The following is a 27098-nucleotide window of genomic DNA, read 5'->3' as shown; positions in this document are numbered from 1 at the left end:
CCGATCCAATTTTCCTACAGGCTGCAGCCCACTTTGAAGAGAAAGCAACTAAATTATACAACAAATCAGAAGTTTGCAAGCATCTTACTAAATTAATTCTATTATAGTCCCTCACTATTAATTTTGGGGGCTTACCTTTACCACTACAAAGACTAAGAAGTAAGGTTCATTTAACATTTTAATACAAGTAAAACTACATTCAGAGGAGTGACCACTCATTTCAAGCTTTTAATTAAAATCTGCTAAGCACAGTGAGAAAAATTCATCTTGAGGAAAGATACCGTCAGTGCCAACACAGGGGAGAAAACGTTTTGCTGGAGAATTTTCAGAAGAGCTGAGAAAACCGTGCTTGAACTTTCATACACACACACACACACACGGAGGCGGGGGGCCTGGCCGGGGCACAGCCCCTCTGGCTGCTCACCTGATTGGCTGCCATCGGGGAATTGTTTTTAACCCACTCTTCCACGATTTTCACCACAGCCCGTAGGATCTTGGCATCTGGTGATTTCTCAATGAGGGAGGTCAGGATGGCCTGAATGAAGTTCTTCCTCATCTCCATGCTCATAACGGCTAGGCGCGTCTTCACCAGCTCCAGACTCAGCATCACCAGCTCACCGGTTCCTGCTCACGCAGAGAAAGACGACGCACCCCAACAATCACATGTGCGTCCACGGGCCACCACTCTGCATTATGTGGCACGTCGGAGTCTGCCCATCACTGCTCCCCCCCCCCAATATTTTCTCCAGTGAGAGCTCTGGGATTTGAGGTGCTGCTTCACCACTTCCCTGCTACTCTGCCCTGTGAGGGTGGCCTCCTAAGAGCCTCCACACGGACGAGGGGACGATGGAATGGATGAGCAGCTCGGGGAACCCAGACACAGCCGGTCCTGAAGCCGCATTCACGGCACTTCTGTTCCCAGCTGCCTCGAACAGCGGTGCCAAGCTAGCTCCCGCCCACACCGACGTATCACTCAGGTTCCTGGGGCCCACTGCTCAGGCCCGGAACCCGCAACTTAATTCTTCGTCAGGCATGACAGCTCTGGTTATACAATGTGTTTTAACCATTCATTAGACAGCCCTCGTTTAGTGGTGAATGTTCCACATCAATGTGCAACCACTTAAAAATTTCTTCATCCTCATAGTCACAAATTTGGAAGGTAATTCGTTTTAAAAACGAGTCTCACTTTGGTTTTAAATGAAATGCTCAGAACCTCTCTGGTGAGAGCACACGGACAAGGGACTGCATAAAAACAACAGGAATTCACGTTCGGTTCAGAATTCAACGGAGGTGTTACACAAAGTCTGAGAAAACCCACGGGGACCACGGTTGTCACCTGAGGTCGCTTCCGTGCTGCCCGACGCTGCCTGTGGGTTCAGGTGCTCGCGGACCATTTTCTGCAGGGAGCGCATGAAGACTGAGATCAGCCTGTCTATGTAGCTCGGGTTGTTGCTGCAGGCGGACTTGAGGATCATAAGGGTCCCTGAAAGGCAGAAATTTGCTGGTTGTTTTTTTTTTTTTTAGAAAAGTTTAAAAAACAAAAACAAAAATGTGCCATTTAAAACATTTTAAAATGTGTTAAACAAAAATGTGCTCTTTCTGACAAAAGTATAGATGAGCCCCAAATGTCAGCGTTCTAAGTTTTTGTAAGGCACATGCTACACTTTGTGGAGTGCTGTGTTTTCACTCCTAATTCTTAATTCATGATCAACACCAGGCACGAGAGCCAATTTCTGCGCTGCGGTAGAAACAACATTCATACCTTCAGTTCTGGATTTTATCTTTAGTTTATAGCAAAGCACCCTAAGTGAAATTTTTTGTCCCATGATATGCTTGGGGGGGGGGAAACAGAAGAAAGAAAATCCTTTAAAAAAAAACCTAGAGTATCTGGACATGATGAATATTTTAGAAGTCAATTTGTACCCATTCTGTAAAATTGCCTAGGATCAATAAAAATGAGCAAAATGTCAGCACCGACACGAAGTATGTGAAAAAAAATGTTACCTTTCCTAGCTGACATTTTTATGACCTACACGTTACATTTTAAATTTATATCCATGGCTCCCATTATAGACCAATAAAAGGGTATTTATTTGCCATTTATAGGTGCAATCGGCACAGATTTGGACAATTTCTCAGTAGAGAGTGAATGTATGATCAGTCTGATTCTACAACAGGTAACCTGAGACACTTGTGACGATGGCTCAGTACCTGAGCCTCAGGGCGAGGACAGGGAGGGGACTGGGGTGACCAACTCTCCAGACCCCAGCCGCAGTGCCGCCCCCGTCCCCGGCCCACTGTCACCCTCACAAAGGAGGGAGGCAGGGCCAGTGGTGGTCAGCTCTTCTCAAAGAGAGTCCTCTGGAGAATTAACAAGACGTTTATGCTGCTCTGGAAGCCAGGCTGCAAAGCAGGATCTACTGTATGATCCCACTTTTAAAAAAGTCACAAAAGTATTCAACTATCTAAATCTATCTGGTTCTAGAATAGGGACGGCAAGCTTGAACAGTTAGGGATACAATTTTAACTAAATTTATCTGGCTCCTGAATTTCAGATAGCAAGTAGCAAGAGTTTGGAGAGCAAGAAACTCATTAAAAAAGAACGTATTCAGTTTGCAAATTCAGAAATAAGTGTTTGCATGACAAGGGCTACCTGTACGTATATTTATATCTTGTATATAGAAAAAAGACACACGTCAAGATGTTAAGAGTAAACGTTACTAATTACAGAGGCAACTTTTAGTTCTCCTTCCTTTGTACTTCCAAATTTTATACAATGACTAAGTTTGAAAAATTTTTTAAATTTCTAACCCAAAGTCTAATCCTTCTCAGAGATGAGAGTTCTCACAAAAATCAGACTTCTGGGTATCTCTGGAGGCCAAAGTCGGTCAGCTGCCCCGATTACCTGAGAAACCAACTTTCATTTCATTTCAGCCAGAGCCTCACCAAGCAGACAGGGACTAGTTCTTGTCTCGTGAGTGGTTTACTAACAGGTGGGCATATTATGAAAGGTAGTAGTTATCCACATTTGCACACAGCTTTGGCAGCATCTCCGTGTTCGAGGTAGAACTGGGTCAGCAAGATCCACGAAACACGGGACTGTTCCCCCACAACCCGATCCTGCATCTGAGGCTGAGGCGGCAGGAACTGAGGGAGCACAGACACTGGTTGGGCGGAGGGCGTTCCCCTAAGACCACAGGAGACAGGGGCCTCACGTGTACCAGACCACACACACACACACACCCACAGCACACGTCAGCTCAAAGCTCCTTCCGACATCCCGAGACTTTCCCAGAAGGAAAGTTCGTCCAGAGAGCACGGAGAGATCCATGCCAAATGGAACAGCTGCTAGAAAAACCAGGGCAGACACACACTCACCAAAGAGCTGGGAGGGATTTGCGTTGGTGGCCTTCTCGTAGTTGGTGAGTCCTTCGTAGATGACCTTCCCGACGGCCGCGTAGAGGCACTCCAGCTCTTCGTACTTGGAGGCCACGCTGGAAGTGCCTGCAACAGAAGCGAGAATGTGGGCCCTGTGGTTCGGGTTCTCAGGCCTGTCCGGGCTCTGGGAGGCCAACTTTCCTCACACTAGACACTGAGCTTTAGTTTTCTTGGGATCTGCAGCAACTGGCCCGGGTGCTTCTTTCCCACTGCAGGACGCGTGGTGCTCCTCTCTGGGCTGCTTCTGACTTGACCAAGCTAAATGACGTCTTATCTCACCACGCCTAACCGGAACACGCTCAAGATACACTTACGTGGGATACGCCAAAATCCCATCTTGGCAGCTGCTCGACATTTGACAACACATTATGACCCAGCTCCCCTTTACTGCCTTAAGGAAATGGTCACGTTCGGCTGATGAATAACAGCATTTCCAAAGCAAAACAAAAAATACAACGTCATGACTGCTGCCATTAAGTTCTTATGTCTATTTTTTTTTTTTTTTAAAGGAAGGGTGAAAGCACACAGAAAAGCGGGATAATAGAACACTCCCTACGGTAACCAGAGGATGAGCACTCTCAAGTGACACTCTCTGTGCCCTCCCATCCACTCAGGCACCAGGGGAAGGGTCACCTACTTGGCTCTGTTGGGAAAATGCTCATTAGGCGGGAGAGGAGGCTATGGACCGCTCGGAGAACCTTGGTGTTTGCGCACGTCATGCACGCGGCGATGCCTCGCTGCAGGGGTTTGAAGCTACTGAGGATGGCCGGAGACTGAAGGACAGTGAGCAAGAAACTCAGCACTTCCAGCCCCGTGCAAATATTTCCATAGTTGACTTGATTAGGTTGCTCCTGGAATGGAGAACACAGGTCACACACAGACGTCATCAATACTCTGGTACAGTCCATTACAGAAACACAAATCAAGCACAACTTAAAATTAGTTAAACCTTCTAATTTAAAAGCTCATGGAAAATACTAATACTCAATATTAAAAGGTGAAAACCAGGGGCACCTGGTTGGCTCAGTCCGTACAGCATGTGACTCTCAATCTCAGGGTTGTGAGTTCAAGCCCCACGTTGGGTGTAGTGATTACTTAAAAATAAAACTTAAAAAAAAAAAAAAAAGGAAAATCTTTAAAATTGGTCTAAAAAATCAATCACTGAATTCCACTTCTCTCGTATCATTTTTATTTACAATACAAATAGGAAGTATCTTTGAGACTATGGGTCATGAAATCAATCTAACAGATGATGCTAGCATTAGTAACAGAAAATAGAGCGTATGGTTTGCAGTAAAGTATTGCTCCTTGAAACGTTTGTTTCTGTGGCTTGCACACACAGATGCCCTGCATATACACCGTGTGTGCTCACTGGGTTGAGATAAAATCTTCCACTTACTGTGGGAACAAGGTGGAAAGCTGCTGTGAGCTCGGCACTCTGCATCATGGAAACGTTAGCCTATTACGTGCCAGAAGCCATCTGCTAATGGCTGAGCTCGACTCAACCATGACTGCATGTGACAGTAATTTGAATCAAAGCATGTACTGCACACAGGCAGCCTATGATCACACTGTTTTCATAGCACAGGGAATCTTTATAACCTTTCAAAAACTGAGGCAATTATGTTAGTCTTTGCAATGCAACATAACAAAGATTTAAAATGGGGTTGTAGCAGCCAGAAATTACAGGATCATGGTTTTTACAAAAATAAACCAAATAAAAACCCACCAAATAATCAGCACTGGGGGCTTATTTCTTTGCTGCCAGACTTTACAGTGCTCAATAACAATATATTATATGTGCCCTCTAAAAATTCACATTTATTTTAGAGGTTGTCGCATAAATCAACTAAAACTATTTATCCCAAGCCAGCTGGGAAGTCAGTTTAAGAAACGAGATTTCAGTAGGCAAGAGAACTAGGACGTTTCCAAAGCTCCTCACTGCTTGGGGCTGGGGCTCAGGCTCAAGTTTTAAAATCTCTTCCAGGGAGTGAAACTCCCTGCTCCTCCTTAGCGGTCACGACTGGCTGAGGGACCGGAGGGTTCGGGGTTCCACGGCCCGGCCCCAAGCCCGGGAGCGGAGCACAGACACAGGCACGCACCACACTCATCAGCAGCTTGTCGAACCACTGCAGCTTGAGCTCAGACTTGGACCACATGTCCGGTCGCAAGGCGGTCTTCAGGAGGGTCACACACCGGCGAGACAGCACCTCCCCAGGAGAGCCGGCCGTGTTGGTGTTGTCGTTGACCTGAAAATGCACTCGGGTTTGAGGCCCCGTCTCACCGCGGACGTCTCCAGTGTCCTGACACTGCCTCTCGCCCGCACAGCCCAGCTTTCTCCTCCTGGCCACCTCCTCTCCCACCTGACTCAACGGGGCCTCCTCTGCCTCAGGGCCCCTCTCAGACGGGGCCCTCCTGCCCCCGTGCTAGGGGGTCAGGTCAGTGGTGATGTGCACTCGTTTGTGTGACGGATGGATCAGTGTCAGGCAGCTCCCCAAGAGCAGGGCCTGAGCTCCCCCCCAGCCCCACAGATCTCCCGGGCTGTGCCTAGTGCCAGAGCACCAAGAAGGCACTGGTTTGAAAATTCAGTAGAGTCTTCTCAATACTTTGAAGTCCTCACCAGTATGGCAAGACCTACTACTCTAATAATTATATAAACTTAAGATCCCCAAATTCTTAAAAAAAACTAGTTAGAAAAATTTCATTTACTTTTTTTTTTTTAAAGGAAAAATGAAGTTTCAGGAATAGATTTCCAACAAATCCGTGAAAATACACTGACGTGAATAACAAACACAAGTTTTATTTATTTATTTTTTAAAAGATTTCATTTATTTATTTGACAGAGAGAGACACAGCAAGAGAAGGAACACAAGCAGGGGAGTGGGAGAGGGAGAAGCAGGCTTCCTGTGGAGCAGAGAGCCCAGACGTGGGGCTCGATCCCAGGACTCTGGGATCATGACCTGAGCCGAAGGCAGGTCCCCAATGACTGAGCCACCCAGGCGCTCCACAAACACAAGTTCTAAAGGCACTTAAATTACTAAATGTTGTACATTAATTTATGTATGTTGGATCATCCCAGCAGCACCTTTATGAGACAGGTACCTTGGAAGTTAAATAATGTGCCCAAGATCACTGATCTACTGCCATTGTTTTGCCAACACCAAGATGCCCTTAATTATAAGATACCCCCTTACTGGGGCGCCTGGGTGGCTCAGTTGGTTAAGCGACTGCCTTCGGCTCAGGTCATGATCCCGGGGTCCTAGGATCAAGCTCTGCATTGGGCTCCCTGCTCAGCGGGGAGTCTGCTTCTCCCTCTCCCTCTGCTGCACTTCCCCACCCCACCGCTTGTTCTGTCAAATAAATAAAATCATAAAAAAAAAAAGATAAATTATTTCATCACCACTGAAAGAAAAAAATGTTTCAAAAAAATCTTACCACTCATAAAACATAGGCAGGTTTCAGAAATATTAGCATGTCATGAAATCAGTCAAATTTGGCACGAAAGCGACAGAGCTAGTCTCAGACCTTGGTTTGTCTATTTCTATCGGAGGTGACGTTCTGGCTTCTACTAAGAAGTTTTTGTTCTCGAGAACCCCTAGCAGAAGGCGTCCAGGAAGCCGCACCTGACAAGCCACGCGGATGAGGAAGTTCACCACCGTGTCTGTGTGCTGCTTATCTATGGGCTTGGCAAGAAGGGTGTCCGCTCCGGGCAGCGACTGGCTCCTCCCAAACACCTAGAAGAGGCAGCAAGAGCATCCCCACGACGCATTCGCAACACAGGGCACTTGCGCTACCAGCTCACAGGACGCGGTCCTCCTGGGGGCAGACGCTGCGCTGCGCGCTGCCCGGACTTAGATTTGGGAAGAGAGCCACCGGACTCTGCTTTGAGGACTGTGTGTGCAAGAGGAGGGAGAGGAGCTGGGAGGCCCCGCGGCGAGCGGCAGGGCGCGCACCACGAAGACCTGCTAGCCCCCGCCGTGTGCGGACACGTAAATGGACAAAACCTCACGTGTTCCGGGAGTCCAACCTGAGCACAGGTGGATGCAGGGACCACGTCCTCGGGGGGAGTGGTGAAGGGAGGGACAGTTCAACCGAGGCCCAAAGTGACAGTCATCACCTCCACAAGGGGCAAGGAGGGCGAGCATCCCCAGGGCTCTCTTGGCGGCTGCCCTCCAACAAAATAGGACAGTCTTTTAAAATACCGAACACAACATGGGTGCACGTTCTCAATCAATTCTCTTAGCCTACAGTTTCCCTCAGAGCCTTACTGCAAGGAATGAACCATTCTCGCCAGAACTCTGAGGGTATCAAACGTGCATCAAGAAAAACGTGTGCTGACTTGGGAAACACCCGCGGCTAAGTCGGGTGTCACTGGGTTTCTCCCTGCTGAGCGCAGCCTCTCCCAGCTGTGTCTTGGGCACGGTGCCGGGCACTGAGGCCACGCTCAGAATTTGTGGAACAAATGAACAAACTCCCTCAAGGAAGCGCAGAACCCGTAAAAGCAAGCACACGCGGCGTGCGCGCACGCTTACCGCGCTGATGGCCCCCGTGGCCGTCCTGAAGCGTTTCACCTCCTGGGCGGAATCCACCGACAGGCCTCTTTTAATAGAGGATGAGACAGAGTTGACGCCTTCTCCGCTTGAATTTGGGTCCATGTCTGAATCCGGCTTAAAAACACACAAACACACACACACGTGACTTTGTGGACTGATTTCTAGGGAGCAGCAGAAGGAACATCATCTGGGACGACAGAAGTCTGGTGGCCACACCTGCTGGTCCTTGATCCTCTGCAATTCCCACTTGATGACGACTTCGGACAGGTCCACGGCCAGCCTCCTCTGCTCGATGGTGACGCTGGGCGTGAAGCCTAACCTCTGCATGGCGCTGACCATGTGCTGGACCAAGTGGTGTCGCACTGGGTAGTACACCTGTGGGCACGGGCTCTGCGTCACCCCAGGGCTGCGGGACCACGCCGAGACCCGAGCACGAGGACGCACACGCGCGCACACATACGTGCACTTAACCCAGACTTCTGACCTGTGACTTAGCGAGGAAATTCTCATCACCTTATGGATGTGTGTATTTATCACCCCCCACCCCAGCCCCTTGCTAAGTGCCAACAGAACACTGTACTTCAGCCCTGTAGTACCATCTTTTTTTTAGATTTTATTTATTTGACAGAGAGAGACACACAGAGAGAGAGAGAGCACAAGCAGGGGCAGAAGGAGAGGAAGAAGCAGGCTTCCTGCGGAGCAGGGAGCCTGATGTGGGGCTTGATCCCAGGACCCCGGGATCATGCCCTGAGCCGAAGGCAGACGCCCAATGACTGAGCCACCCAGGCACCCCCCTTTAGTACCATCTTTAAAGAATGGTGAAACACTGGGATGCCTGGGTGGGTCAGTTAAGCGTCTGCCTTCAGCTCAGGTCATGATCCCAGGGTCCTGGGATTGAGCCTCGTATCAGGCTCCCTGCTCAGGGGGAAGCCTGCTTCTCCCTCCCCTCCTGACCCTACCCCCCTGCTCATGTGCAATGCGCACTCTCTCAAATGAATAAAAAATCTTGAAAAAGAATGTTGAAACGCCAAATTCTCTCTAGGTAGGCAAAACTAGTAACATGTACCAAACTTCAGACTTGATGTCACAGACATTCAGCCATACCAAGAGGCAAATCTCCACTTCTAAAAGAGCTGGCTATAATGAATTTTCTCCTCTACCTGAAATCTACAAGGAATATCTACATTTGAATCAATCTAACAAAGTGGGGGATTTGGCTCTAAAGAAGGAGGTGCCAACGACACAAACAACTCTTCGAGCCAAGTTACCAAAACCTAGAGTTAACGATGACTACCTCCCAAAGTACTGAGTATCAGTACTCACTGTTACCCGAGTACTTACAAGAAAAACACAGTCCTAGACAGAAGCAGCTACCTGGGACATAGTCTCTAAACCAGAACCATTTCCATGTTGACAAAGCACCCCTCCATCCCCAAACACACAACAGACCAGAAATACCTTTACCAAAAGATGAACAGCCACCTTATTACTGCAAATTAAAGATAAGCAAAAGGGCAAAGCCAATGCCTGGGCATGCAGAACAGCCCCGTCTACAGTACTTTCTACACACCTTGAAATGCTGCACGATCAGATGCAGAATGTGAACCAGCTGAGGGACCGTGTGGCCCTCCTCCACGATGATCTTCCTCGTCCAGTGGGTCAGCATCTGGTGCCCATCCTCCATCCTAGCAGGCACTGCTGGAGTCAATATGGCCATCGCTTGTCTGACGATTGCTCGAGCTTCCATCGCGTGGGCCTTGAGCAGACTGTGAAACACCTAACGCAGGGAAGAGACTCTTACTTGGGATGAGAACAAAGGCTCAGAGAAACAAGAAAAATCCCAATCACTCTGAACCAAGGCAGGGTACTTCTTTTTTTTTTTTAATTTTTTATTGTTATGTTAATCACCATACATCATTAGTTTTTGATGTAGTGTTCCATAATTCATTGTTTGTGCATAACACCCAGTGCTCCATGCAAAACGCACCCTCTTGAATACCCATCACCAGGCTAACCCATCCTCCCACCCACCAAGGCAGGGTATTTCTGCAGAATGATTTTTACAAAATTCCTCAGGGCTATCTTATTAGGAAAGAACGCAACTGCTTTCTCCTTCCTTAAGTTTTGAGTGATGCACACATTCATTCCTTCCCTCCCGAGCACCCACTTTGGGCCGATGCCGGGCTAGCGTCCGTATACAAAGATGAGTGAGATCTAGCTCCCTGCAGGAACCTGCTCTAGTGTAACCCACGGGAAGTCAGCTGAAGCACAGAGACGCTTTCTTTCTGGCCACCGTGTGGCAAATGGAGCTGAAGGGGCTGCTGTCAGAGGCATTCTCCGAATAGTGCAAGTGAGAGGTGACGTCCTGAGGTAAGTAAGGTCAGAGGACACAAAGACCACCTGATAGGTGCTAAGGGTGGAGGGGACAGGACAGGTGTTGGAAATCAACAGGATTTGCACACACCCAGACACCGGGGGGCACTAGAGGGTGTCAGGGATGGTCCCTGGGTCTCTGGCTGGGCGGACAGCGCCACAGAGACATGCCTGTGGGAGATGATGTCCGAGGCCATGGGCTTTGTCGAGGTCTGGGGTTTAACACCACAGAAGCTCACAAGACGAAGCGGTCAGAGGAAAACAATTAGAAATGCCCTCACAGAATAGGACAAGGGCGATCATTTATAGTGTTAATGGGACAGACAAGCTGAGCACTGAAGTATATCACTACCTTTAATTCTTACAAAGACAATAATTGACTCACTCAGGGTCACAAGAACTTGTGACTGCAAATAACAAACTCAAACCCAGGGCCGCCTGGCATCAAGGCCTAAACCACTGAGGGACTCAGGGAAGATGTGCTCGTCGTCAGCAGAGGGTCAGTACAGCATGAGGTTCTCAAGTGCCTAGTATCTTTAGCTAAGGAGTGGGCTGGGCCCTTCCAGAATGGTTTCAACGGACCAGCAGAATGGAAGCCAGTAGAGGAACGCAAAGCGTAGAGGAGCATGAGGTGGACAAAGGAGACATTTTGTTGTTTTGACGGCAAGGCAGCAGAGGAACGAGAGAGCAGAGCAGTAACTGGGGAGGAGGAGAGAATGCACAGTCACGGGAGGGTTCACGGCGCTTATAAGACGGCAGAAACAAGCATTTTCAATGGTGCTGGGAAAGACGACAGGAAAGGAGGCCACGACCGTAGGAGGGGGCAGCATGTACATGTGCGCAAGCCCACGGAGTGTCGGGAGGAGCGGAGGGGGGCCGGGAGGGAGCCTCGCGGTACCTGCAGGACGATTTTCTTGTGTATGGCGAATTTGGCAATGATGTGCGCCAGAAGTAGGTGGCCACTGTATTTGCAAGCCGGATCCACGCAGGCCTTGGAGAGCAGGCAGGGCCACGCGAAGGTCATGAGGCGGCGTAGCTTGCTGTTGCGGTTCTTGTTGTTGTCGTGGATGTGGTGCGGCGCGTGCTCCACCAGCAGCGTGGCATACTGCAGGAGGTAAATCCTCAGGGAGTCCAGCATGTCCGCCTGCTTCTCCGGGTCCAGGACCTGCGGGAGACGCAAGCAGGAAAGCTCATTTCTGGCCCTGAAGCGTGTCACCTACTAAGGGTTACACAACACGCTTGAAACTTTTAAAAAATGTGTGCAAGCGCACGCACACGCTATATATGTGTATGTAACAGCAAGTTTTACGACAAGGGAAGCAATGTCACATCAATTTTCCTTTTACGTGCATGGATTAGAAACTCACTGAATTTATTTCAGTGCCGGAGGGCAGGCACCCCCTGCAATGGGTGAAGGAACCTGAGGGGACAAGGAGGGCCTCCTCTTTGGTACAAGGTGATTGATTCAGGGTGGAGTTTCTTAATTTCCAAGTAGTTGGGATTTTTCCTAGTCAGCTATTAATCATCTAGTCCTGATTTTTCAGTATTATGATCAGAAAATGCCACCTAGAAAACAAATCTCTACTTTAATAAAACTATTAGTTTTTTTGATTGAATCAAAATATATATCTATATATATCAAATATCTGATAGAGTTCCGCGTTTTGTGAATATAAGAAACGTAAGAAAAAAAGCGCACTCCGAGAACACTCCACACGTCTCTACTGAATCCAGGGCACGCCTGCATCATTCAAGTGGGCATCCTGACCACCTTCCGTCTACCAGAAAGCTCTGAAAGGCTGAAGTCTCCCCCACAACTGTGTTTTCATCAGGGCCCCTTGAGCCCCCTAAGCGCCCTCTCCCCTGGATTTGCTGCTTCCCGATGGCCCCACCCCGGGGCCCCCACCTGCGCGCTGCCATCTGTCCTCCGACACTCAAATCCCAGCTCCTCACTTGAATGCCGCGTCAGCAGCATCCGACCCAAAAGACAGTCTAGAGAAGGGAGCACGGGGGAAGGGGCCGCGTCTGGGTGACCATCTCCCCACAGTTGCCCAGAATAAAGCAAATACCAGCATGGGGACTCACAAAGATCCCCTGGGCTCAGCTCGCATTCCTAGAGAGGGCAAAGCTGGGGTGAAAACTGCAGGAAGGAGGCCTGTCTTTAGGGACAAAGACTATGTAAGGACCAATAAACTGCCAGTGAGAACAACAGTCCCCTCCACCTGGACCCCAGGACGGAACAGCGACCAAGCGGTGAGAAACTGAGTCCTTCCCAAGGGCATTCGTGCATATGCTGAGGAATGCCCGTCGCTCACGCACGCCAGCGGAACGACGTGTGAACAGAACACTCTACCAACCTCAAGGCAAACACGGCACCCGCCGGCAAAGTTCGAAGGCCTGCCGAGCACGGGACAGGCCCCGTGAGGAACACACTGGGCGGGCATTTCTCAAAGAAACACACCACCCCCCTGCTGCAAACTGGAAACACAACTGTAAAAACGCAGAGACTTTAACACCTAAGGTAACTTCAGACGTCACTGCCGCCAGCCATGGTTTTGTGAACCTGACCAGACCCGGTCTGATGTTCCCACTGATTTTTGGTAGATTCTTTTGCAAAGCTGAAAACAAAAACTGTACTTCAAATACGACCAGCAAGAGGGGTTTTTACAAAATAACTCTGATAATCTGAGTTTTCACTCACCTATGTTCTATTTCTCACTGGACTCTATTAGTGTGGAAAGTCAATGCATCCTAAAGTAAAGCTGCCTTTAAAACTGTACCAGGAAGAATTATAAATGCTCTACTATAAATTAATGCAAGCATAAAAAATAAAAACCTTAGGAAAGTATGTTTTTCAACGAACCCATCACACATGCTCACACACTCACACGCACACATTCTCTCACTCCCTCATCTGCTAAGTTACTTTTTGTGCCAACATATTATTAGTGACGCCACCTTGGTTATAAACACGCTGGTGATGCTTTCCGGGTTATCGCCTTCTGGATTGGGAGGTCCTAAGAGCTGTTCTCCTTCCCCCTTCTCAAAGCTGTATAAGAAAGCAGGATTCAAGATATGCTGCAGAACCTACAAAGAAATTTAAAAATGAAGGAGGAGGAAAAGCAAAGCCATGCTCTTCATTTCTCTACTAAGGTGGGTGGGACCACCAGCGGGTCACTTTGCACCCGAGAAGTTAGAGCTCAGTCAAGGGTGTGACTTATCATCCTGACGTTTACTCAAGCAGTGGGCTGGAAAGGGAGAGTGAAACAGGAGGAAATGCGACGTCAGTCTGTCTACTCTTCTCATGTCTGATAAGTCATTTTCTAAACACAAGGACACTAACAAACTACTTCTCAACACCGGTTCACTCCGGATCTGTCGTGTGCCCCTCAACAAGGGCATTTTCCTCACGAACAGTCCAGACCACTGTGGACACTGCAGAACACCAACAGTACTCTCGCTTCCCTAGAAAACGAGCTCCTGCGCCCGCAGCTCCCCCTGCCTCACAGTGGGACTCACCTTGGCTTTCAGTTCGTCACCAAAGTTGGGGTCATTGAAGTCCACAAAGCGAAAAAACAGGGCCCGTTTTTGAGAAATGCTGTAATTTTTGGGAATCTCCTCCTCCATATACTCCTTCAAGAACGTCATGTTGCAGAGAAAACGACCCGTGAAGGCCCGGAGCAGCTGGAACAGCAATTCTATATCTCCGTAATTCCTTCTGCAGGGCCAAACAAGAACAGATTAGGTCACGGCCCGCTTCACGGCCACACACGATCTCTGAGTTGCCTTTAAACAGTTCAAAGTCCCAGTCTGTTCTCTGTAACAAACGTGACTACATGTGGCCAGTGAACCACAGCCCAGCCCAAACTCCCAGACAGGCTCTGGTTTCGCCTGCAGGCCAGAACAAGTCACTCGACGTGAAGACAAACGGATGCACCCACTTGCAGTAATTCAGCAGACAGTAGGCCAGCAGCTTGGGCTCCTTCCAGTTGGTGGCAGCCATGTTCTCTTTCCGGTGTCTTTCTTGAAAGGTTTCGCTGACCCACACACGTCTCAACTGACTCACCAGAGAATGCTGATTGGCCAGCCAGGAGTCATCGTTTTTAACTATGATACTTATGATCTGTCAAAGAAGCGACAGGGTTAGGGAACTGACAGGGTTCTCTGTGCGTCTTGCCTGAACTTTTAAGATTTCAGGTGCTCAGTGACGAGACGCTACCTTGATGGCCTGAAACTGAAGGTCCAGGCGCATGGTGCTAGTGCTGGGGGAGCCGGGGCGAACGGCGGTCTGGGCGCCGCCGGGCACCAACAGAGTGATGAACCGGTTGGGGTTAGCTGCCAGCACGTCTCGCAGAGGTCTGGCATCTTTGTGTTTTAAAAAACTCTGAAAACAAAACAAAACGAGCCATTTTAAGCTAGTCAAAACCCACAAAAAGTTTAGATGTTCTGAATTCTAAGGTTCTTTCTAAATCTCCCCAGGCAGGCTAAAAAGTCGCTATAAACACCCTTTTAAAAAAAATGCTTCTTAGCAGTAATAACACTTTGTGATTATGGATTTCAAAATCCTGGCAGCTCATTCGTCACCACCACCAAAATCCTCAAGAAGGATCACCTCCACTCAAACTTTTCACATACACAACGGTGATGTTTCGAACACTCGGACACATCACCGAAAAAATAAAGCCAAGGCGCTGAACAGTGAAATAGGAATTTCAGATTTCAGAGCACACTGGCTGACGCGAGTCTGCAGGGACACCTGACTCCAGCTCCCCGCGTGCCTACCATAAACATTCTGCTCCACTGGGGATCATTCAGTGTAGCTTCCATCATGAACAGCTCTACCGTCTGTGAGGGGTGCCGTGTCAGGAATTTGATCAGAGGCTCTCTGAAGGGACTGCCAGCCTAGAAAACATGGGGGGAAACGGCGTCTTCTCGGGGCTTGAGGCTTTGGTTGGTCTAAGACCTACCATGGCAGGAGGAGGCATGTCTCCCCTCCGTAACTGGAGTGTGCTATAGCCATAAGCAAATATTAACATCAAACATCTTCAGGCTATTAGATTAGTCCATCTAAAATCTAACGAAGTGAGAACATCACAAGCCAACAGACGGAGGAAGAATCAGAAGAAACCCCAAGTTTGACCATTACCTCAATCAACATAGCCCGTTCAGTTTTCATCACCACCTCTAACAAAGGCTTGACCAGAGTTTGAGGTGCAGCTGGGATCAGGTGAAAAAGGTTTATAATTGCCGAACAAATTTTCATTTCCTAATGAAGAAAACCAGAAATTACGGAATAGGCCAATTAATTTTGCCAGCTAGAGATACCAACATTACTACAGACCCTACTATGGTCTAGCTACATTCGCAAGGCTAGCCACCAGAAGCAAAGAATTAACATGTAAAAAGCCACAATTTACCAATGTCAGGTTACTGCTGTGGCCCAAGGAAACTAACTGCCCTTGGTGTTCAGATTTCACCTGTCAATGGAGGGGAGAGGGAGCTGTGTGCCCCCGATGTGACTGGGCTGCGTCTGTTTTCAGGAACAGGGCCAAGTGTTGGAAGTGAGCTGCAGGGTTGCCTGCACCAGCCCCTCGTGGAGGAGGGGACGAGCATGCCTGTGGCCATGAGAATGTTAACGATTCCCCCGCTTTGCTGTGACATCATGGGGTCTTCCCGGTACCCTAAGTTCTGAGGGCACAGACTTCTTCTGCCCTCAGAACTTAGCACAAAGAAAGTCTTCAAAACATTCTCAAATATTTATCCTGAAAATTAATCATTGTGTAAATAAACGACTGACCATGGTACTAAGTATTTGTCAACCAGGCCTGAAGATGAGGCTGGCAAACTGCTCTACTGAATCATATGGAAAATGTGAAATGCCAAGATTTCCGCACTTTTTAAGGTGCTAACAGCTCAGTGGTCAATCGCTCTTGTTCCAACGTTCTGTTCTCAGTGGCAGTTCCCATGGTTTGGAATCTGCAATTCAAAGAGATCCCACATGGCCAGAGCCATGGCCAGAGAAGGGAAGACTCCCTGATGTACCACCCTGCCTTGTGTGCAACAGGAGGTCTGTCACACTCAGCACAGTAAAATGGGGATGATAAACACTCGTCAGGAGGGACCACATCCCAGTAGCATCTGCGATACTTCCCCGAATGCCTCTATGAAGAAAATGGGAAAGAAGAAAAGAGAGTTCTCTTCTACGGAATTTCCAGGTCTGCACACAGAGCAAGCTCTACTCTGAAATTACAACATGCTCATAATGGCACTTTTGCATTATGGGTTTTCGTTTTCAAAGCGCAATCAAGAAATCACTTCTTTGGTCTTCACAACACCACCGGAAGACAGGACCGACGGATGTTATCATCCCCATTTTACAGCAGAGGGAAAGCTCCGGGTTTGTCCAAAGTCCCAGTGTCGGGACTACGTCGGTGTGGTGTGTATGTGGAAGAGATGCGGGGGACTGGGCGCGGAGGGGCAATGAGGTCTTAAACTCCAGGTAGGCAGGCACTTAGGAGTGTGGAAGAAAACAGAGCTCCTCCCAATTCCTAGCAGGTAGAATACTCTTTGTGTAGTTTCCTCCCAAGAGGTTGTGAGATGTAGGAGCTCATTCGAACATTCTGAGAGCAAAACCCAGTTGAATCTTAAACGGTATTGACACATTGCAATTCGAACATGTAGAAAACCAAAGAGCTTAGAATCTTGCTTAAAACGTCCTAACAGGAAACATGCGTGGCATCCGGACAGTTCACAGCAATGGTACTAATACGACTCTGCCACAGACAGACGATACGGCTCACTGCACTCCAAGGCACAACGCACTCTGTCCACCACAGAACCACAAGTCACAGCAAAACCAAATACAACAACACCCCCTCCTGCACCTCCACTGAGATTCTCACCTCTACCCCTTCCATGGCAGGCTGAACCAAAACAAAAATTACAGCATGAAAAAAGGCAACAAAAAGGTAAAAAAGAAAAGAAAAGAAAAGAAAATATAAACTGTTCTTCACAGTGCAAGTCATAAACTGACTTTAATAGGGTTGTTCTCACCTCAAACTGACAGAATGGAGACAAGGAACATCTCCCGCACTCGGAAATGCTTTCCTGAGGATGGGGAGGAAAATCATCTTTTTTCTATTTATGTTATTTACATAAAAACTTCCCATATACTCATACACAGTAAGGATTATTGGGGGAAACAAGACAGTAAAGACAATTATCAAAAAGCACACAATAATTAACAAATGCTCAACAGCAAAAAAAGTACACCTTCCACCCTTCAGATGTCAAAACAGAGCCCTTCAGATAGTGTAGAATAGCATACATCCCTTCCCTAAATCAAATTTAAAAAGCAGGAATTTCGGAATTCTTGCCCAGGGGGAGAAACTGTTGTAAGCAAATACATTTAAAAATCTGTTTTTGTTTCGAGTAAGTTACGATCTTTATGTGCAGCGCGGACATTAAAGAAACTTTCTTCCTCTTTCCCAGCAGAAATCTGGAGAGTACCAGGTGGTTCAGCCCCCTTAACCAGGCGTGTGTGAGGCCCCCACACCCGGAAGAACCCTCAGGCCATGATGCCACCCACAGATAGCTGGGTTATTTTGGGAAGTGAAGCTGTGTATGCACACAGACATGGCACAGCAAGGGGTCAGGCATTCTCCCCTGGGAGCGTAACGCTAAAACGGCAAACCTTCCTAAACATGGTGCTCGTGCAAAGCTCTGATCATCAGGGTACCCAGCATCACAGAAAAGCTTGTATTTGTTTTCTTATAAACAGTCAACTACTTAACATGTCTTCAGTTGCAGGTTCTTAATCATGTAATATCATTTGGGGATTCAACCAAATGGGGACAAACTATGATCTAAGATCCATTCCCAATACTGAACAACATCCATACAAAACGATCAGAGCTCAAGAGCAGAACGGCAGCTTGACCCTGGGCTGAGGTGATGAAACTGCGGGCATGCTGCCCAAACACCACAGCCTGAGGCCACCCCCACAGAGCTGGGTGTTCCCAGGCCAGTCAGGGAGTGGACTCCTATGATGGTCATGACACGTTTCTGCAGGAGCTGGAGGACTTCCTGGTGCCCACAGCTCCGTCTCCTGCCCACTGCCCCTGCCCCATCCAAGGAGTCCTCCGAATAACCTGCTGTAAACGTTGATGGAATCTTTCTGATCTAATGGAAATCATTCACTTGCCCCCTAGAGACTGTTAAATATTTATTCTAGAACTAACCGTGTGTTTCAGAGAATTAACAGATTATAAAACAAATATAAAATTTAGAGCAAAAATACCTAGCGGATGAGAGATGGGGAGGAAAAGCACAGAGGCATCTGTACCTACTCCCAAGAGTTTAAGCTTTGAACATACACTCTGCTCTCCCCCACGAAGAGTTCCTGGTTTTTCCCTGTGTGTATGAATAACAAACCTTCAAAGAGGTCATGGTGGTATAACATTCCTAAAAAAAGTGTAAAATCCTGGTTTAGTTTTGCTTAGTTGGCTGTTTTTAGAAGCAGCAAGAATTGAGACTTACATAAACAAAACACCTTGACACAGAATGGCCAAAACAAAGCATAATAAAGCCAAAAAAAAAAAAAAAAATCCAAGTTGGGATGAAACACAGCATCCAACAAATACGCACAGGAAGACAAAAAGCCATGTTGATTATGCCCCTGAAGAGCTAGAGCATCCCCTCGTTAGGACACTGCTGTACAATTTCACCAGGTGTAACAGGACCTTAGGGAAAACACGATCCTACCGATAGGACAGTCATCAACTTAAAAAGTATTTTAAACAAATATTAACATATACAAATGAGATTCAAAACAGCAAAAACCATTATTTTTAAGAGTGAAGTCTTAAAATGACCAACATCAGACACGTAAAAAAATTTAAAGTAGTTTTCCCTTAAAGCCGTAAAAATGTGTTTTGAAGTCCTGGCCGTTTGATTTTTGGCAAACAGTTGGGGTGGGGGAATCGGACCTGTCAACATACATGCCAGTATTTATGTGATGCTTTGCTACATTATCCTCAGTGTCTGAAGTCCTGAAACCTACACTCAGTTTCATGAGGCAGTGATGATGGGAAGCCATGGGAAACCACAGCTGAGGAATGCACCACCATGCAAACAGCAGCTGCCAAGAACATTCTAGAAAACATACTTTATACACTTTACAGCAAAACCAGTAAAATTAAAATACTAACATTTCAAGCTTTCCAGAATTCTCATCAACAAAAACGTATTAAGGTGAACAAAGGAGATTTCAAAGAAACACAAAAAAGAATGTTCAATAATTAAGAAAAATAAATGCAAAATGTAATGCTAGTATAAGATGTTCAACAATTTACTCAACTAGAATCACATAAATTGGGTTTCTGACCGGTATTTTAGTTAAAAGCACTGCTCCGGTATTAACATTGCAAACAGCAGTGCCCGCCCGGTGCGGTTGCCCTTCCCAGAAGCAAACAAGTCACTCACGTTTCCGTCGCTCCTCTGGCCCCCTTTGTGGGTGAGGACCACCACTTCCATCCACTTTCGTAGATGTTGCTGTTGAAAAAAACAACATCCTTAGACATCTTTCCCCCACACGTGATCAGTTCAATTCCATGCTGTTAAGTGAAAATTCATAGGGAATCCTCATTTTCCATCACAGTCAGTGTGAGGACGGCAGTGTCCAAATGTGAAAGAGCCCGACCACTGAACCAGAGGGAACAACGGGCATTTGCCTCATGCTGCACGAGCAGAAGGCCGAACTGACCCTGATGTCACAGGAAACGTCCTGAAACCTGGCCCTTCCGATGCTGGCATTTTACTGCTGTGCTCCTATGGCCACCTTACTTTGTGCTGCACCTGTTCATGGAGAGCCTCGAGGAGCCAGGCACCAGGCCAGGCCCCTGGGGGGCAAGGGGAGCAGGCGGACATCATCCCTAGCCTCGTTCCAGCTCAGTTTCCAGTGGGGAGAACCAGGTGAAATACAGAGTCACGGTAAGGGTTGTGAAAGAGGAACAGGAATCAGCTGGAGAAGGGGGTCAAGGTCAGGGAGAGCCCTGCTGAGGCAGACTCTCCAGAAGCTCAAGCACACCAGGCAGAGAAAGGGAGACACGAAGGCCCTGAAGCCACCAACAGGAAGGCTGGCCGCTGTATATGGCTAAGGAGTAGTGGGCACAAGGGGGGCGTGCGGGATGGGCCGGTGAGATGAGCACGGATCCCATCTGGTCAGAGGGTGCACAAATGAGTGCCAACAGGAAGCAATTCCCTTCTGTGCAGAACCAGGGCAATCGTTACGTGGTAAGACTCTGCGTTCTACGGCAAGAGCACGAGAAGAGAGATCCCTGAGGCCAGAGCGACTCTGGTATGACCGGGGCCCGCGGCAGCCAGGCTCCCAGCCTTGGTGTCCGGCAAAACCTGGCCGATAAGCACTCAGAGCCTATAGGTAAAACCACAAGACTATCCAAACAACAGAACTACCTTCACTTCCCCCACTGTCCAAACTTGTTCTTCACATACTGAAGCCCTACAGGAAGTTAACTAGTTGTTTTAAAAAGAACTCCATGGTCAAAGAGGCTTGGGGACAGAGGACTTAAATCCATCTAAACACTTACTGGGCCAGTGTTCCAAAGAACACACATTGAAAAACACTAAAATATACGTGCTTTCAAAGAAACTAAGTACATTAAGCTATTTGCCAGTAAAATTCCTGGAAAGATATTAACAATCACCAAGATCTAGGTTCATGAAACTCTTATCTTACTACAACAGCTACTCTACCAAAGATAAGAGAGGAACAAAACTAAAGGCGAAGGAAGCAGCCAGCTGCATTCCCTGAATATTCACTCTGCTTTCAGATGCCCCAACGGAAAAAAATAACACTAAATTGTATATAAATTCACTTCTAGCTCAATAAGGAGCTATCCACGGCAAATACCCACATGAGAGACTTGAAAGTCAAATGTCCAGCAGTTCACATTTTCAAAAATGCAAATTATCAGGGTTGTTTTCATGAATGCCCATCCTCCACAGCAGGGTGTCTTAGCTCTTAAAATTATGCTGAAGGCTTGAGCTGTTAACCTCAAAACATATCATATGCGGGAAAACAAAGGCTCGGTGATCGAGCACGGCTCTAAAGAACAGGACTCAAAAGGGCCAATGTGTGCCTGACTGCCGCCCCACCCTTGCCCAAGTGCGGTGGGCACGAGACACATCAGAAGACCCCCAACGGCACAGACCCCGGGCTGGACCCGGGCAAGGTGGGGACCAGAGGAAAATGGCTGGACAAATGGCAACTCAGTCCTTCTTTATCCAAGTATGTCAACACTCTCTGCTTTCAGAGAAATTTTAACCCTTCTGAAAACAGCTCTCATGCCAGGAAAGGGGGAAAAAGTCCCCTCAACAAACTGGACACACAAACCCCCGGACTTCACTGTAGGGAGAAAAGACTCCTGGCCTACGTCAGAAACGACGACTCCAAGGTAGTAGAGCAGTCTCTTCAGACGGCTCTAAAAATTCTGGGCAACAACATGCACTGAATGAATTCCCAGCTCACAGCAAATGTGAAGGGTCAGCCTGGCGGTGAGCCAACCAACTAGCCGCCAACACGTCGCCTCCGGCAGGCAGGAGAAGGCAACAAGAAATGGCAGTGGAGAGGGAAGAGATGCAAATGACAAGGCCGGGCCATGTGGAACACAGCGTGGGTCTCACACTGCAAGCACCGAGAGCTGCGGCGTGATGGCAGATAAAGCACGGATCTGATGTGCTCGCGTCAGGAAGTGACCGTGACCACACCTGTGAAGGTGTGCGTGCGCGGACACTAAAAGGGGTGTGTGTTACACACATCTGGAAGCTAAAGAGCAAGGAGACTTTCGATTCGGAAAGCTTACTTCCACGGAATACCGTTTCCCAGTAACACTCTAATAGGGCATCAGCTACAATTTTTAGGGCCAACCTTAAGACTGCCAACTCCCAGTTAGGTGTTTTGGTCACTGTTCCCTTCTTAGGTGTCTGCAGATACGAAGAAACTGTATGTGAGGTAAAGAGCTGTGTGGTCCTCACACAGCCATAGATTTGCACTCCACACACACTACGCGTACTGCAGTTACCGAAACAAATACCTTCAGGACCCTGAGATGTCTAAATGGCCAGAGGCCACTTGAGAAACATAAGCATGAAAAGTACGTGCACGTTTGCAGTCACTTACCCTGAAATCCTAAGTTATTTATAAACATCTACTTACCAGAAGCAAAACTGAACGAATGAATAAGAAAGTTAACAGCTGAATCTCCTGCATCTGTTTATACTTCAAATTTAAACACTGTCAAACAGGTATTTTATTTGCGTAATTACTTCCTTGGTAATTTTAAAAACCCTAAAGACTTCTAAAGTTCTTACACATTTTTCACTACATCACTGTCTATAATAGCAAAAGATTGGGAGTAATCTAGATGCTAGTCAGTGGGGGAATGGTGAAATGAATTTTGGCATGTCCACGAACTGAAATATTATATAGCCACGAGACAGAAGGAAGAAGCACTTCATGTTCTGATCTGAAATGATGAGTAGTAAATAGAAAAAGAACTGTGTGTATATGGTGCTTCCTTCTGAGGAAAAGAATATACGTATGTCCTACTACAAATGTAAAACATCTCTAGATAGACATACAGGAAACCATTAACACTGGATGTTCCCCAGGAAGGGGAGGTGGGCTGCTGGAGTTCAGGGACGGGAGACTTTCACAGTACGCTTTTCACACTTCCTGAATTTTAAACCACATATATATATATACACACACACACATATATATTACTTACCTAAAAAAAAAATAAGCTAAAATTTCAGGTTGATTACAAACTATGTTTAAATGCATTTGACTTACCATCATCTGATCACAAAATTTATCATTGAAGGAGTTTGGGAAGAGCCTGGTAACGGAAGTGAGACGATTCACGACATTCAGCGTCAAGCTTCGATAATCCCCCAGCATCATCAACAAAGGCCGCATATGCGTATGGATTTGATCTACTTCTATGGTAGCACCTTCCAAAAACTATTTAAAAAGAAAAGTTACAAAGGAAAATAGACAACAGAACATACTTTATAATAAACTCATTCAGCTCTAGCAGCAAGTTTGTGGGATGTTAACCACGTACATTCCAAAAGTTTATGACGAAATGAAGCCTAGTCATTACTGTTGAATATTTAAAAAAGGCTCAGCGTGACTAGGAAACAAGCGGAGACAGTACTGGAATCCAGTGTGTGTTCACGTGAGGCCGCCTTCCAGGCATACAAACCAGGTGAACAGGAAGAACCCCGGAGACAGAACACACGTGCGTTCGCACGCACATGCCACTCACTCACCTTTCTCATGCAGGCTTCTCCGGCCTCCTGCAGCTCGCTGTTTGTGGAATTCAGGGCTTTGAAGAGTGCGGCGATGATCTTCTCCCTGGACTGAGGAAGGTAATTGCAGGCAGCAAGTGCATCTTTAGGGAGAGAGATCAATACAATTTCATTATTAACCTGAAAAACATATAAACAATTTCCTCGTCTAAAGGCTCTTACCAACCAACACCAAGTATCAATCACTGACCCACTTCCCAAGTGTCTGGCCTCGAGAAAGACCAAAGAACACATGGGGTCCTAACGCATGTGTTCAGTGTTATCTAAGAGGGAAGTCAACAGCCTGTCAGAAAGGCCATGATAGATATTATCCTGTCCAGATAAAAGAAGGGCTGGAGGGGAAAAGAGGGGGCACCCAATGACACCCCTTCCTTAAGACATCCCCACACAGGGCGAGAGGATGGCTGAGCTGCGGGCAGATGCGCACTGAAGTGACACAGAGGGCTGGCTTTGAACTCTGGTGCTGAGGGAACACACACACACGCAGCCTGGCTTCTCTTCCACTATCCGTGTCTCATCAGGCAGCCTCCTCCCAACGTGGGGGGTTAAAGGCTTAATCCTCTCTGTTAGCTCAGAGATAATACCTGCCCAAGAGCAATGCCCGTATTAGCCAATAGGACTACATGAGAGGCGCCGGAAGAAAGGAATCCCCACTGAAGAAAGAAGCTGCCAAACTTGGCTGCGGAGAGCGAGCCTCCCTCCCTCCCTCCCACCTGCTGTGGCTTCCACACCCCAGCCCCGCACTCGGGCAGGTATTACGGTCTGCCTCTCAGCAACTCCACCTCTAATTCAAGGAGGATTCTGGCAACATTTCACGTAGAGTATAAAAACCAACAAAGCAAGAGACCAAGCCAACTAAAAAAACTTGTACTGGGTATTTATCCACCAAAAAAAGAAAAAGTAGGGGGGACTGATGTTTCTAAGAGAGTAAAATTCAAGTGAGTAAAAATTCAACAATGTAGCTGACATTGCTCATGAAAGCCTAAAGGACAGCAGGATTCTCAAATGCTACTGAACCACTGAAAACCCTATGAAGGTTGTAGTAGACCTTCCCGTATACTCCCGATTTGGGCGAAACTGGCAACAAATGAACGCTAGGACTACTTTCTTCAACTAGAGTGTTAGATTCATCAGTGAGCTATAGCATTTAGAGTTAATTACTATAAAGTAAAATACATAGTTTGTAAGAGTAAACAATTGTTTAAATCCTAACCATCTAAATAATCCACTGACATCTCATTATATCATTTGACAAATACACATAATTATCCCACCTTAAAAGAACATAAAAAAATAAAACCCCCCAGGGCGCCTGGGTGGCTCAGTCGTTAAGCATCTGCCTTCGGCTCAGGTCATGGTCCCAGGGTCCTGGGATCGAGGCCCGCATCGGGCTCCCTGCTCAGCAGGAAGCCTGCTTCTCCCTCTCCCACTCCTGCTGCTAGTGTTCCCTCTCTCGCTATCTCTATCAAATAAAAATCTTTAAAAAAATAAAAAAATAAAAATAATAAAACCCCCCAAAAGGCCACTGCCTCCTTGCACCTTCGTACCCATGACTCGTTTCAGACTTAATTCATATGAACTTACTTAATGCTGCAATTCGCAAAGGTACGAGTGACGGAAGACTCTTGTAACAGGGCAGCTTTGTTAAAGCGGAGTCTTCAGCCTCACACAAATTTAATAGCTGTAAAAGATAAAATAATTTAATTTAGCCAGCTCCTACTGTGAAGACACAGTAACCTTGAAAATAACAGAACACAGCAATCTTACCCACACACAACACAATTAACAACTGACAAACTAAACTCAAACCCTAGGGAATTTAGTACCGAATGTGACACAGCTTCCTTCTAAAGCAAACTCCGTCAACCTCATGAGTGAAATAAATTCTTAGATACTTTCTCACCCACTCTGACACCATTAACACTGTTTCTCGACCCAGGGGATCACTTGAACTGCAAATATGATGGCAACTACGTCTCCCTCCTTATTCAGAGCTGCTTCCCAGTGCCATGGGCCAGTGTTCAACAAACAGGTGCTGTAATTCAATCCTGGAGTCGTAATACTTTCCCCAAGGACAGAAAAGTATAAAGAAAGGAGTTGAAAGTCACCGAGAATATCGTAACTCAGAGATTCCTGTGGCTATCTTTCTGGACATTTTATCACACCCCAGTATATACTAATACATCTAATACACAAAATATCATATATGTTGTTCTATTACTGTTTTCCCCTTCTATTTACATCCTGGGAAAATGGTATAAACTTTAACGTTACCTTTTTTCCCTTAAAGATTCCTACTTAGTAAAAGATTTCAAAAAAAGGACATATACTAAAAAGCACTCCAGGCCACCACCCTACTCCACTCCATCACTGCTACTCTCCTCCTATATAAACCGTGTGTGTGCGCCCACAAGTGTAGACAGACATCTGTGTCTATAGCTCCCTCTAGACAGAGTGAGAGCATACACCAGAGTCACCTGGGACACTTGCAGATGGTCCGTCGGTCGGTCTGACCCTAAACCTCAGGGAGAGGACTCAGGAGTCTCTATTTTTAAAAGGACCCTCACGTGCTCTGATGCAGCTAGTGCACCGATAAACACTTGGGAAACCAGCTGCACTCCCTTAGATTTATCACTTAACACTACCAGGTTCTGGTCTTAAGCACAGTGAGGGATTTTCCACATAGGTTAAAACACATCTGCCTCTGGAACCACCAAAGGCAGACTTCCTCCCATTCTCCAGTGGCTCTCCTAGAACCTCTCTCAGGTCATATGAACTATGACTCTTACACAAGGGATACAACAAGGTATAAAAGATCAAAGCTAGACCATGTGATCATAGGATTCTATGTCCAGGCAAATACATAGGACTTAAAAACTCAAGAGGCAAATTTTTCATAATTGGAAATTCAAACTTAGTGTGGATCAGAAGAACTTGCCTCCTTATGACTTTTACTTCCGTTTATTCTGATAATGCCTCCAGCGTAGGACTTAGGTCTTAAAAAAATGTCACACTGGGAGTGATCACCAGACCATTACTGTATTCTACGAATTAATGCTTAGTGGAATTTGACTGTATCTACAGTTCAATCTATTTCTCTCTGTCTAATGTCACCCTATACTAGAATGTTTACAGAGAGAAACACCTATAGGATGCCATCTGCCATCGCCCCAAACAAGAATAATCGGTATCTATAGTTCCCGAAGAGCTGTCAGAGCTAAATAATGGCATTCATGTGAAGTCAGTTCTCAACAGCACACGACACATTCTTAAGTGACAAATACGTTCAATACCCTGGCACGTTCCCTGAGCCAGTCTTATTCTGGGCACCAGCTGATG

At 47.0% G+C, this 27098-nt stretch overlaps 1 protein-coding gene across 7 annotated transcripts in view; it reads right to left on the bottom strand.

The window, feature by feature from the left end:
* The window catches only part of TRRAP (transformation/transcription domain associated protein), a 112932-nt gene that overhangs the window by 43220 nt on the left and 42614 nt on the right, over positions 1-27098 (bottom strand). For 5 of the 7 annotated variants that reach the window (XM_034988375.1, XM_034988380.1, XM_034988377.1 and 2 more), the window contains exons 28-47: positions 25344-25440; positions 23721-23842; positions 23239-23409; positions 19848-19916; positions 15511-15630; positions 15147-15266; positions 14584-14748; positions 14306-14487; positions 13884-14082; positions 13323-13451; positions 11263-11529; positions 9562-9768; positions 8208-8366; positions 7971-8105; positions 7062-7172; positions 5541-5687; positions 4076-4289; positions 3379-3504; positions 1337-1483; positions 425-624 (exon numbers count right to left, since the gene is read on the bottom strand). In XM_034988375.1, coding sequence (XP_034844266.1) covers positions 425-624; positions 1337-1483; positions 3379-3504; positions 4076-4289; positions 5541-5687; positions 7062-7172; positions 7971-8105; positions 8208-8366; positions 9562-9768; positions 11263-11529; positions 13323-13451; positions 13884-14082; positions 14306-14487; positions 14584-14748; positions 15147-15266; positions 15511-15630; positions 19848-19916; positions 23239-23409; positions 23721-23842; positions 25344-25440 — 3087 coding nt within the window. Of the gene's footprint in view, positions 1-424; positions 625-1336; positions 1484-3378; positions 3505-4075; positions 4290-5540; positions 5688-7061; positions 7173-7970; positions 8106-8207; positions 8367-9561; positions 9769-11262; positions 11530-13322; positions 13452-13883; positions 14083-14305; positions 14488-14583; positions 14749-15146; positions 15267-15510; positions 15631-17266; positions 17288-17417; positions 17472-19847; positions 19917-23238; positions 23410-23720; positions 23843-25343; positions 25441-27098 lie in introns of all 7 variants that reach the window. The other 2 variants (XM_034988374.1, XM_034988376.1) reach the window with 2 other exon arrangements.

This window comes from Mirounga leonina, unplaced genomic scaffold, assembly GCF_011800145.1.
Source record: "Mirounga leonina isolate KUSES-001 unplaced genomic scaffold, KU_Mleo_1.0 Mir_454, whole genome shotgun sequence".
In the NCBI taxonomy this organism is placed as follows: Eukaryota; Metazoa; Chordata; class Mammalia; order Carnivora; family Phocidae; genus Mirounga; species Mirounga leonina.
This window is presented reverse-complemented; position numbering and strand designations above follow the sequence as displayed.